Source organism: Eriocheir sinensis, chromosome 47 (genome assembly GCF_024679095.1).
Source record: "Eriocheir sinensis breed Jianghai 21 chromosome 47, ASM2467909v1, whole genome shotgun sequence".
Taxonomy (NCBI): domain Eukaryota; kingdom Metazoa; phylum Arthropoda; class Malacostraca; order Decapoda; family Varunidae; genus Eriocheir; species Eriocheir sinensis.
Window position 1 is genome coordinate 7,350,485 of NC_066555.1, and position 13,572 is coordinate 7,364,056.

Below are 13,572 nucleotides of genomic sequence, written 5' to 3' on the forward strand. Positions count from 1 at the left end.
TTTTGAATGAACTGGGCACACCCACAGTTTACAAGGAATTCAACAGTTAAGCTTTGTCTAGCACTGACGAGGGTGTTGTACAAATATTTCTAAGACTTAACATACCAAGAAACTGTTATATGTATTAATATCTAAGGCTGGCATTGTATATACGCATTAGTTTCATTTTTCCCTTCAATAACGTTCTGCAGAAATAAGTGGTATAAAAATAACACCTCATATACAAGTATTTTCAGACTTAAAATTCAGACTACAAGGCAGGGTTTCAGAATAAAGAAAATTAAAAAAAAGAACTTTTATTAAGCTTTCCATTTCAAACATGGTGCGACATGACAGTACTTAGTGGTTACTATTACATGCACAAAGTATTTATGTAATTTTTGACTGAATTAATTTATGACAATTACTGCATTTGAACTTTCTTAGTTGGAAGAGGATTTAATGAGTTTGATCTCTATATGATTTTTGATGTAATCCTTTAAAAAAAAACAAAAAAAACAGCCTGACAAAATTTATTCACACACACACACACACACATTCACAATAATATAAATGCATAAATAATGAAATGAATAATGAACAGTTCAGATACTACTAAGTTGAGTATCGATCTTTACAGGCTAACTTTTCCTGTTTGCTCGGCCACCACTCACAACCCTTGCGGTATAATGCCGCCGTGATGGAACGTGACACATTTTTAAGCTCCAGGAAGTAAGTTTTGCTGCACTGACCTAAACTCAATTACTGCAGTAGCTAGAGCATCATTTTTCAGCTAGTCACAGCCAGGCTTTTTATTACTAAAACTATGTCATGTTATTGTTTTATAAATATCTGAACTATATTAGTCTATTAAATGGAATAGAAAGGAGAGGGGCATTTTGCAAATCTCTAAGAAATGACACACTGGACTCATTCATACTCCACTTACTGTGGGATCAGACATCTACTGTCTAGACCTTAGCCATAGAGATGTAAGGAGATATGGTCTAATTTCTCGATGGACAGATCTTAATAATCATTTTTGTCATTCCACTTCACACCACACTGAGTGGCACTGACTGCCAAGAAGAGCTACAATGGAACTGAACTTGTGAATCATGCCCTTTAAGGTTCTCAAACTTGGCAAGCCCAGGTGCCTGCTGCCTTGGTACACTGTCCACTGCCATGGCCTGGAGTGATTCAACATAATGATGACGATCCTCCGTGCCTTGGTGAAGCTGTCCGACAATCACTTTTCTCTGAGAGGCCATTTTCTTATTTGGCTCCAAAGTTGTGTAACTGACTGCAACTGTCCATGATACACCTAAATTCTATTGAATGCTTCAAAAGGTTACAACCTGTTTGCACACTATGACACAAATGGTGTCAAACTAAATGCATTATAAAAGAAAACCCATGACACTACTTGAATCATATTCAACAATAATATTACAAAATAGTTATTCACTTCGTTGGTGTTAATTTTGGTGTGAGTGTAAGTTTCCTCACCCTCATTGAAACAAAATGATTAGCGACCCTCACCACTGGCATGGCTCAAACCACGTTGGATACTGTGTTACGCTGACGCCATGTGTGTACAAGTTTGGCCAGACCACCACCGAACATGGCCCCGCAATTACCAAACTTGTCTGGTAAATCCCCACACATACTGGAAAGGTAAAAAAGTCTGTTAAAGCCGAAATTCATTATATTGAAATCAGCAGCGGCAAGGGTTTACTGTATAATGTTGACCCTCAATTTCCCAGAAAAAAAAAAAAAAAAAACAAAAACAGTGAATGATTTTAACTGATTTAGAAAAAAAAAAGTACTAGCATGAGTAAAAGCCAATATCCTTTCACAGTGATGCCTCTGTACCTAACACCACATTTGTTTACATTGAGTGGGCAGGCCACAAGTGTGCCTTCATTCTCTTTGTTATTTTGGATGTGCTTAAACAGGAATGGTGCTCCTACAGGGTTAATATTTTCAAACTATTTACAATAAAGCAAATCAATCAGCCAATGGGGGCATATTCTGGTGGGGGTGGGGGTGGGTATATCACCTCATTCACCTTACAATGCCAACCCTGGGGGTCCCTCTAAGCATGTCTCCATGCAGGTCCACTTCCCATCCTAAGTACCTCATGGCAGGATCTACTGACTTGCTCAAGCCACAGACTTGTGGGCATCCCCTTGGCCTCCTCCACATTGGATTGTGTCTTATAGAAACCACCCAGTGAGCAGAACTGGCTTCTGGGCAGCATGCCACATGCCCTTAGAGCTGGAGTTGGCATTCACGAACTATACAGGTAATAGGCCTCGATTCAATCTCACTGAGTAATCGTAAATTTCATACAAAGTCATTCCAGTGATATCCCATGATTCTGCTTAGGCACTTATTACCAAAGGCATCAATTTACATCTTTAAGTCACTGTTTAGTGTCCATGTCTCACAGCCATAGAGCATTATAGGGAGCACAAGTGATTTGAAGGTCCGAATCTTTGTCTTTCAGCACAGGTATCGACAATGACATATACTCATGAATAAGTCAGTGACACAATAGGCCAAGCCAATCTGCTGTAAGACTCCTAGACTTCTTGACAAGACTTGCCACTGTTCTGCACTACACTACCAGGGTATGTGGAATTTTCCAAGATATCAATGTCCTTGCTACAGGAATGAACAGACTGTAGTGTTTCATTTAAAAAGCCTTCAAACACCTGTACCTTGGTCTTGGCCCAGAGATCTGGAGTCCTAAAGGCTTCACCTCCTAGTGCAGTGACTTGAGAGCCATCATCAGAAGCTCCAGCAACTCCATGATGATTATAGCATCATTGGCAAAAACAAAGTCCATTGCCTTGTTCACAGCTTTCAACCTCACAGCCAGATACAACACAAACAATATAGCCACTGTGTGCACTAAATGGTAGATCCACTGAATTGCACATTTGATAAATGTTTCATTTGAACTTTTGTGGGATTATAATACATTCATGCTTTCAACCAAGGCCCAGACTTGGACACAGCCAGCAGCTTAACCCTAGAATGGTAACCCTCGATTTCAGAACGAAAAGGTAACCCGAGGAAGAATTTCTCGAATTAAAATTATTTTATTTGAAAAACATATAAAAGAAAATACATTCTGTACTATTATTGAAAACAAACTAAAAAAATACTTTTTTTTTTGGACTTAAATTATAATGACAAAAAAAAAAAAAAGGCAGATTGTTTTTTTTTTTTTTTAGTAGTGTTAGTGTTGGGGGGGGGCCTGGCTGAGTCCCATCCCCCCTCCACAATCTGTAATCTATATGGAGACGGACAAAAAAGGAAAAAATAAATTTTTAAATAAAAAAATTTTTTTTTATTTTTTTTATTTTTTCTTTCAAGTATGGCAAATTATTATTCAAATGACTCAATGAACAAAGTACATCCATAACATACAGTATACATACACTCAGGTGCCTTCCCGACCTGCAGCATGAACTTCTGCGTGACATGATTTTTCTGTTTCCATATTCTCCTTGTATATAATGTAAGAGTTCACATGCAGCATTCAGGGAACACATTGATCAAAGATTCAACTCCTCCTTCGTTGAATTGTAAAGTCAATAATAATCTCCTTCCTTTAGTGCCAATTGCTAGCTGAGAGTGAGAGATGTAAGGGAGGTTTAACATATAATATAATAAAATATAATGTAGAATTACCTAGGCTCTACTAACGTACAAACGGTAACAGTGTAAGTCTGAGAAATTCTCAAATGTAAACCGAAAAAAAACCCAGAGAGAGAGCGGACAGCACACCTCCACACCCACAGTCAGACAGGCCATGAAGGTACTGAAGGTACTGACCCATTTCCACCATGCCTTGTGGTGGTGAGTGGTGCAATTCATTAATTATTCCAAAAAAAGGGTTAAGCAGTTAGGACTATGTTATGAGCACTGGTGACTATGTCTGAGCACCAGTGGAAAACATGAATATAATTTTACATGCTTTTTGGGTTGAGAGTAAAGGACCAGTGTTGGCTGCCAGGTGTATTGTGGAGAGGTACTAACATGTCCAACACAGGCCTAACAGCACAGTCCTGAGTGCCTGTGCTGCTGGCTGTGTTGAGCCCCAAGTCTGTGTGAGTTTGAGAGCGGGCAGGATACTACATATTGTTGATTACAAAATTACTTGAAATAACTTTAACAACTGGTAAATGTTGATACTATGTGCACTGTCCTCACACTCACGGTTAGGTGCCACTGCGCATGCTAACTGGCAGACATACCATGAATTAGGGTTGATGTCTGTACATATCATTAGGCGGTACTTCATGTGACTCTAGAAACAGCAATTATACTCACACACAAAGTTAAAACAAACACAGGATCACAAGCTTAACTCATTCACTGATTTGGTAAGGACAAAATGTCTTTAATTAAACATTCTACTGTCACAGGTTTTGCTGTATTGCATGGCTCTTACATTTAATTATTCATCTTTACCCAACTCTGTAACTTGGGAGGCCACAGATGGTGATGAATAACTGCCATTTTCTTATATAATTAATGTTTCTCTGATATATTATTAATGTTAGTATTTCACTGTTAGTCACATGTTTCACATTTTTCTATCCTTTGTCCATAACAGGTAGTAGTACAGTATTCAATACATCATAGAAAAAGAGAGAACAGGCTGTGCAAGATGTATAGAAAAAGCTAGGCACTCCTCAGAGTCAAAATCCTCACAAATACATCACAACCAAACATAGACACATAATCTTTTAGCCACTTGCCTTGCATACTCTTATTACGATAAACACTGATGCTTATTTAAATACATTTGTACACACTATCACCAAACTTCTGACTACTGCATAAATAACAAACAAATCTTTGAATTTCTTAAAAAGCAAGTTTGAAATTGTCTACTGACATTTTTCATAACCAAAGCTTAATGTATTTCTCTTTGCTTACATTACCCTCATTCTTATTTCTATACAGTGATACATAATTTTTTTTATTTTTTTTATTTTTTTTAGAAGAGATATTTACAGACTCAGTGCATCACTCATCAGGCAGATGTTTATGTTTCATTGCCATTATCTTGGTGTATGCATTAGACTATAAGCATTACATACTACTTTTATCAATCTTACATGGAACAGATGATGTCCATTGTCACTATATATTTCATGGTGGACAAGAATGCTGCCATTTAACACTTCATAGCAAATGGTGACATGATTGATTTCATGCTATGCACAAACTACTGATTTGATAAGTCGCCGGTGGGACAGCCCTTGCTGCAGGTCATCAGCTGCTGTTTTGTATCCTTATCCCAAAATATGGAAAACAACTTTGCTTGTGATGGCATTACTATATCCTGGTTTAAGAAGTCAGCGCTCAACAGTAAAATTGGGTTCCAATGTCACTGCTTTTTGAAGAGTGCTATAACTCTATACATAATTCTGATCACACAGAATTCAAGGATTATCAGGCATTCACAATTTAATTATTATTCATCCACTCATTATGGAAATCCTTTTCATCAGTGGCCACAACTACTATTTAGACATTTGAAAGGTCCATAATTCAACTCCTGCATTACTGGCATTGCAAATCCAGCGCTTGGTCCTGCTGCTCACCTGCTTGCCTCAAAAACTGGCTAGGAATTGGAATTATACAGAAATGGATGCTCATGGACAGGTGCTCATTTTCACTTCTTAACAATGTTACTGAACACCACTACACATTTCCATGACAATTGTTTTTTTCTTTTATTAATGTGTAATCCTTGGCCGATGCAGTCACCTGCAAAGACCTCTGTCCAGGTCTACCCGGAAAATTGCCTTCCCAAGCAATCAGCTTGTCCAAAAATTTCCATAAAATGTTAAAATCATCATCAATACTTCCTTCCAGCATTATTGATACAGCTAGTCCTCGAGGCCAATAAAATTAGTAATATTAGATACTGTAATGAGTCAACATTTCACATATCCTGCCATGGATAGAGCAGTTGTTTGTTCACACAGCGTTCCTGTATCTCCTACCTTGCCGCTGTTGCAGCTTCAAGCCACCCCACCCACACCACCCCCTCAGTTGCCTGTGGAGCTCATGCTGTAAGCAGTGTTCATGCTACAGTTGGTGATAACATTTCTAAATTAGCCAAGACTTTGGAGCATGTGTAGTGCGGCGACTATGACTGATGAACGAGCCTCCCATAACCCACTTAGCCAGTGGGGTACCTCTTTGGCCGACTCGGTAAGGAGTGGCTCTCCCATGACGTTGGTCGCAGGTTCAATCCCAGGCAGCCGGCGAATACCCTCACCTTGTCTTGATTAATTTCTCGTGTGTTTCGATACACGCAGAGGACGTGTAGGAAAATAGAAAAAAAAGAGAAAATAAACTCCCAGGGCATGACAGTGGTGGCATAGCGGTGGGCAACCTCTCCTGCAGTTCTGTTGAGTTTCCCCGAAGGGGTAACAGGGTAATAGAAAATGGGAAGTGTTGGAGGCATGTCTCTACGGGGACATTGTGAAATAGTGCAGCAAAATGGGTCACAGTCTAAAGGTCTCAACACACAGAAATTAATCTACATAGAGGGGAAAGTTGTGAAGTGCGGCGACTATGCCTGATGAACGAGCCTCCCATAACCCACTTAGCCAGTGGGGTACCTCTTTGGCCGACTCGGTAGGGAGTGGCTCTCCCGTCACGTTGGTCGCGGGTTCAATCCCAGGCAGCCGGCACCACCGGCAAGTTACGCTAGTGCTCACTGTGAGTGTTTAGCAACGAAAGGGTTTAACTTCCTGAGGCCAATTTAACCAATGCTAGTTGATAGTAATTCTTTAACTGTTACTAAAATAAGGAAGGAGAGGCAGAAGCCTTTATCCATTGAAAGCCATTGAAATAATACTGTTCATTTTGTGTAATTCTTCAATTACCTGTGAGGAGAAACATGAGTGAAGGAACCTAAGTGGTGGAGTTGGTGGGAGAAGTGGAGGTGGCAGTGGCAGTGGTGGATGAATTGTTGTTGTTGGGGGCGTTGTTGTTGGTGAGGCTGAGGTTGTTGAGTGAGTCAAGGAGCGCCTGGACATCCTGTCTCGTGTCTGACAGCGAGAGTTGCGTGGTGAAGCAGTTCAGCAACTCAGCCTCCTCAGCACTCCCTGAACATTCCAGGTAAGTCTGCATCATCTCTATCACCTACAAGTACACAGCTGGTGGGTTAAGACTGCAGCATGAAGAGGAGATAAAGAGCTGACTGACAGAAAGAAGTTTTCGGTGAGGCAGGCATTATTTTTTGGTCACATGGGAAATTTTTTCAATATACATGTAAGCTACTTGGTGGAGGAAAATGAGAATACAATGGTAACATGCCACAATCTTGATTTGAGCTGGCATCATCTTTTTAGCCTAGTTTTATATACATTTTCAGCCAAAACTTGAAGGGTGTAATGGAAAAAAGGGAGAAAGGAAAAGGAGAAATAATATCATTATGAATATATCACTGCTATACTATAAAAGGAAAACCCAAATTAGGGTACCACGTATGAATTTTCAACAAGTCAAGCCCACTGTACCTGATAGACTTGCTTCTTAATGTCGCATGAAGAGGAGGAATTGTCTCTTTGAAGCAGCTTGAGCTTGGATCGTGCCAGGTGGAGAGGGGAGTAACCCTGGTTGTCAGCTTGCCTCACATTAGTGCCTGCCAAAATCATTCATCAATAACTTCTACTTCTATTACCAACAGCTGGGTGGGTAGTGTGGAAAATGCCTCAGCTGGGATTCATACTGTTGTCTAGTTTCACAGCTGGTACAAAAACAACACACATTTAAGACCAGAATGTAAAATTTATCATTGGTCATTTCTTTTATTTATACAAGTGTTGCTACTCACCAGCTTTGAGGAGCAGCGTCACCATGGGGATGTTGGAGGTGCAAGCTGCCAGGTGGAGCGCTGTGTTCCCTATGGCATCCTTTTGGTTAGGGTCTGCACCATACTGGAGCAACAGCCTGGAGGAAATAGTTGCTGGTTACTTATTTTCTATTGAAACATGTACATTGAATATTCATTGGGTATTTGATTATCCAATTATTCAAGATGAGAGGTAGGGACATATGCTATAGATGAGTGTGGTCCCTGTGTTCATCTCTGTCTCATTGGCCTAATCTCTTCATTACTGATGAATACCTGTTTATAATTTATGGAAAATTTAAGGTGAGGGAACAGTGAATTACTTCGATAAATCATAACCACGGACAATACAGGGCTTTATTTTGCTGGTTTATACGTTTTTTGTGACTCAGATAATTGAGTTGACGAATTGGCTACTGATCATCAGTGTCCTAATACAACTGTGTTTTTGTATGTACTACAACCTACTGTATTATCAGTTTTCATGTATATAGATGTATATCATGAACAAATATACATATGAAATTATAATTAGCATCAGAGCTGTGGCAACCCATACTTTTCAAGGACAAAAAGTTTGGAAAGTTTTGTTTAGTCGGCGCAACATCTGTGGTCATATGCTCAGTGGTGTAGTGGTTAGGAAACCCAGCTATGAATCCTGGCTCTGGGAGTCAGTGTGCAGCCCACCCAGCTGTTCATGCTCCCTTTCCGCCTGGTCAATATATAAGCGCAATGAGTAACTTGGTGAAGATAAACCGTGGCACCCCGGATGTCACACCTGCCCTGTGTCCCATTGTGATGTGTCAAGGGCCAATGAGATGGAGATTATCATGCAGGCCAAGGGCAGCCATAGTGCATGCCCTCAACTTTACCTTTACCTTATATTATTCTTGGTGAAAATATGGTGTGCTAAAGGAAAAAAAAACTTTAGGAACTAATTGTTTTTGAAAGTTGGGGACTGACTATTACCTTGCTATTTCTGCATAACCTTTTGAGGCAGCTATGTGCAGGGGTGACCGCTCCTTTATGTCGGTAACCTTAGGATCAACACCTTCCTTCAGCAACCGCTCCACCGTTGCAACGTTGTTCAGTCCCACGGCTATTCTAAGCTTCCTCTCCTCTGGAATAGCAGTTAAACAACATAAAACAGCTCTGGGACACAGTATATTAAATCAGACTGCATGTGAGTCAGATTCCTGTAAGCTTAACAAAAATGAATGGTGTGTGTGTGTGTGTGTGTGTGTGTTTGTAGCATGCAGGACCTGAGCTAGGGTCGGATAGTCCTGTCTCCTTGTCTACTTTTATCCAATCTTTCTTTCATTTGTTGGACACTCTTCTCCTCCACCACTTCCTCTTCCAAACTGTTCCACAAATCCACACTTCTATGAGGAAAGCTGTACTTCTTTTTGTCTCTCAAGCATGTTTCCTTTCTCAGCTTCTTGTTGTGTCCTCTCAATCCTCTCCTTTGCTCTCTCTCCATCAAGTCTTCTCTATCCACCTAACCTATCCAACTTAAACAACATTATCAATCAGGTATTTGAAAGGCTATACGTCGTTCAAGTATGATCTGACTATACAGTGTTTGATACAAGCTTGTCTTTCATGTGCCTGTTTGGAATATTATCGATGCAAAACGGTATGTTTGTGGTTTATATACGAGGGTTTGAGAGTTCTTTTTAAATATAAACATTGTAATATATCACTGAAAATAAAAAAAATGATCTTCATGCAATCACAAACTAACAATGCGCAGGTGCCACATCTATGTTCATGAGTGAACAAATGTAATGAAAGTGACTACAGTGTTTTCTTCCCTAAAGAGCCATATTATAAAAGGGCTAGTCAGTCTTGAAAATATGTCTATCACTCATGCTCAAAGTGTGAGTAAATACTGAAATGTCAGGAGGTTTCCAGAGACATGGGTAATGTATCATTTGCTATGAACCATATTTTATCAATGAAGGACTGACTCACTTGACTTTGAGCAGAGTATCTTGCAGTTTTGTTGTCTCATCCTGAGGCGCAGTGTCCTGAGCTTCTTCTTGAGAGCATTGTGTTCATAGGGAAGCACTGCATAGCCTTGAGCTGTGCTGGCCAGGAGTGAACATTTAGAACTTCAAGTGTTAGGAGAGAAATGCTGAACAGAAATGTTACAGTAATTATTAGTACAAAAGAAATTTGAATGAAGAGAAGTTGCATGGTAAAAGCTTTCATTTACATCAGAAATTACTGTGAAGCATTCAGAAAACACAGAACAATTTATGCTAAAGTTAATATATTTTTGGGGTATAATGTGGCTTATGTGGGTATAACAGTGGCATGTTGATGATTGAAAGATATTAAAAACATTCACTGAGGAGCACCAGCATGAAGAGGACAGCACAACAATAGTGTGCAGAGACATGTTCATAGTCTCCAGCATTACCCTTACTGACCCTTTTACACTCACTAAGACTGGGGCAAAAAAAATAAATAAATAAATAAATAAATAAATAAATAAAAAAAAAATAAGACCAAACAGCTATAGATTTCTTAGTTGCATTACTGTATGTAGTAACTACACTTCATATATCCAAAACTCACACTAGAGACATATTTGTGCAGATATTCGAAAGCAAAACTCATTTTAACTACACTTACAGTATACTTCATATCCACGACTGAGACACATGGATGGCGACACATTGGCAAAGGTCAGGCCAGGTGGAGGGTCAAGTTCATAGGTGGTCTGCCTGGAGTCCTCCGAGTTCCCTTTACCTGACAGTGGGAAGTGCAGCTGCAAGCGACTGCCTTCAGGAATCTCTGTTGTGCCCTGCAGAGAGATCAAAGGGTACTGAAGAAGAACTTTGTTAAAAGGACACTTCTCAAATTCATGAACAACTGTCATATGTAAATTAATCAATCCATAGGTGCATACACCAAGGGACGTGTTGCCTCACCCACCCTGTGACACTAACCCTGGTGGTCCCCCAAGCAAATCAACACAGTAGAATTAGTCATACCTTGGTTTACGAGTTTAATTCGTTCGGGAAATTTGCTTGCAATACAAAAAACTTGTAAACCAAAACGAACACATACTGTCGTGCTGAAAACACAAAAATCGCACACTAGAGCACAAACTTAAGCGGACATGAGCTGCGGGTGTACAACATGGACTGAGACCCCATTCCCATTATTTTGCACTTTGAGCACTCTTGTCTTGCGGCAAACAAAGGGAACCCACACTCGCATCTTCGACTTGTACAAACAGGATGCTCGTACACCAAGTACCCGTTCGTAAATCATGGCATTTTTAGTGATTGTTTTTTGCTCGTAAATGAAAACACTTGCACTAGCAGGCTAAAAGTGTGCAAGTTCAGTGTGAGAGGAAAGGCACTTTCCTGGACAAAGACCATGTTAAATCGAGCCCCCTCAGGAGCCTCAAGCATGTTGAAGTGGAAACTAAAACTTTTTAAACTTTCTGTATGAGGGGGGTAACAAAACCAATCTTAACAAAAAAAAGTTTCGTCCCAAAATGGAGCATTAATAAAACGAATCTTTACCAGGAGTTTTTCTGATTAACCGAATAAAGCTTCTGTTTACAACTTGACCAACTAAATCAAGCTTGATACGTTGATAGTACTTTAGTAACAACAGTGGCAGCAGGAGTCACTTACCAGTTTAAAGGCAGTGTGGGCAGGTGTGTTTGGGGGCGTCTTCATGTCCTGACCGCCAACTTGAAGCGGCTCTGTCTGATTCTTGTTGTTCTCCAGCACCTCCGTTTTTATCTCGCTGACTGTGGATGCTGCCAGAGCCTTCAGCGAGGAGGGGGCAAAGTTGGCAATAGACGATGCCGCCGGGGTGCTGGGATGCACGGCGGACAGGCTAGATGAGGAGGAAGGCGACGAAGAGAGCGACAGCGACGACGATGATGATGACAGAGTACCGGCACATTTATCATTGGGGGTTAGATTTTGTGGGGCCACAGAGGGCACAGCGTCCATTGCGGCTTCCACCTCCTCGGCACTGCCATTACTGCTTTCTGTTGAGTCAATCCCAGAGTCCATTTTCTCCTGGGTTAATACGCTTGTGGCCTGGCTGTTGCATGCATAGGAGTCCAGGCCAGGCCAGTGGTGGGTGGGGGATGAGCCTTTGTAACGCCTCCCACTAAGTAGTCCTTGTTGCGTTAATTCCACATTTCCTGATCTCGTACTTTTCTCTTGTTTTCACTTCATGTTTTTCCTGCAGTCAGAAAAAAAACAACAGTGGCCCTCCTCGGGTTTTGGTTCCAATGACGGCGATAAGTCGGTGGAATTGCCTTGATATTGGCCTCGCAAAGTCTCTGAACAGTCTCGCGTTTCTACGTTTGATAATCAAAGTATCTCTGTCTTCCTGTCAACGTACCACAGAGAAATGGCGAATGTCAACAAGACCACTGAAGGCTGCCAGGAGGACGCTTGGCCTTGGCCTGGGTCTTGGTTGGGAGTTTCAGACATAGAGTTATGTACCATAGAGTGCGCGCCAAGGCCCTGCAAGTGACGCCTCTGGACATGGGCAGCGAACACGGCATCCGCACAGCCCCATTTCATTCTGCCACAGCGGCCGCGAGTGTGCCCAGTTCATTCTAAACCGACGACTTCACACACCTCACTCCCACCCTAACCCCACCATTCATAATAAAGAAAAACTGAAATCACCATATCGACGCTGAGGGGCTCCTTGGCTGCTGGATAGTAACTACTCATCTCCTTCCTATCTGTGTCCTTATACTCACATACACCGTTACTGTTTACAAGGTTCATACCATTCGTGTTGATGGATATTAGCCCGGTAGCAGCGGGGATCATGTTTCTTAATGGTCCCTCTAAGCGAGAAAAATGAGAAATATATCATCTTCCTGAGAATATTTTGCACTACACAAGCATAAATTTAAAGTGGAAGCGGCCCTAGCCTCTTATCCAGCCCTTTCAGACCATTATCAAACCCTCTCATGCAGTTAACTAGCCCCCTAAGCCCAGCAAGTGCATAATAGCCCCAAAGTCCCTCAAACGCTCCATGACGGGTCTTTCACTCAGCCCCTCTCAGACCATTACCAAGCTCCCATCATATTCTTACATATTGCCCCCTGAGCCCAGCGATTGCATAATAGCCCCAAAAAGTCCCTCAAACGCTCCATGGCTATTTAGTTTTCGCCATTTTCCAGTAATTTAAAACGGTGTAGTACGTTGGCCCTGGTCCTTCACTCAGCCCCTCTCAGACCATTACCAAGCTCCCATCATATTGTTACCATAGCCCCCCTAAGCCCAGCGAGTGCATAATAGCCCCCAAAAGTCCCTCAAATGCTCTATGGCTATATAATTTTCACAATATTCCTGTAATCTAAAACGGTGGTGGCCCTATAGTCTCTCACCCAACCCCTCTCAGACCATTACCAAGCCTCCATCATAAAAATATAGTAACCCAGCTCCTTAAGCCCAGAGAGTGCATATTAATTAGCCCCCAAAAGTCCCTCAAACGCTTCACGGCTTCATCATTTTCGCCATATTCCTGTAATTTAAAACGGTCGTGGCCCTATACTCTCTCACCTATAGCCCCATTCAGACCACTCCAAGTCTTCCTCATGTAATAACGTGCTGTGAGTGCCAATACCATTGATACGTTAATTCATGAAGAGGTTAGATAAATTCATGGATAGCGAGGTAAAGTGGGGTTAAGCT

At 41.2% G+C, this 13,572-nt stretch overlaps 1 protein-coding gene across 1 annotated transcript; it reads right to left on the reverse strand.

Moving 5' to 3' along the window:
* Positions 1 to 280: 280 nt before the first annotated feature.
* On the reverse strand, positions 281 to 12,440 carry LOC126981343 (ankyrin repeat domain-containing protein 54-like). The gene is made up of 8 exons (XM_050832354.1): positions 11,533 to 12,440; positions 10,517 to 10,688; positions 9,851 to 9,961; positions 8,846 to 8,996; positions 7,859 to 7,974; positions 7,542 to 7,666; positions 6,906 to 7,164; positions 281 to 1,648 (listed from the first exon to the last, which is right to left on the reverse strand). Exons 1-7 carry the CDS (start codon positions 11,920 to 11,922, stop codon positions 6,934 to 6,936), a joined length of 1,296 nt encoding a protein of 431 aa, XP_050688311.1. The 5' UTR covers positions 11,923 to 12,440; the 3' UTR covers positions 281 to 1,648; positions 6,906 to 6,933.
* Positions 12,441 to 13,572: the final 1,132 nt, after the last annotated feature.

Coding starts and splice junctions, on each gene's coding strand:
- LOC126981343 (XM_050832354.1), bottom strand. CDS start 11,922: ATGGACTCTGGGATTGACTCAACAGAAAGCAGTAATGGCAGTGCCGAG. Junction 9,962..10,516: donor TCGTGGATATGAAGTATACT/GTAAGTGTAGTT, acceptor TGGCCAGCACAG/CTCAAGGCTATGCAGTGCTT. Junction 7,667..7,858: donor GACGCTGCTCCTCAAAGCTG/GTGAGTAGCAAC, acceptor TGATTTTGGCAG/GCACTAATGTGAGGCAAGCT.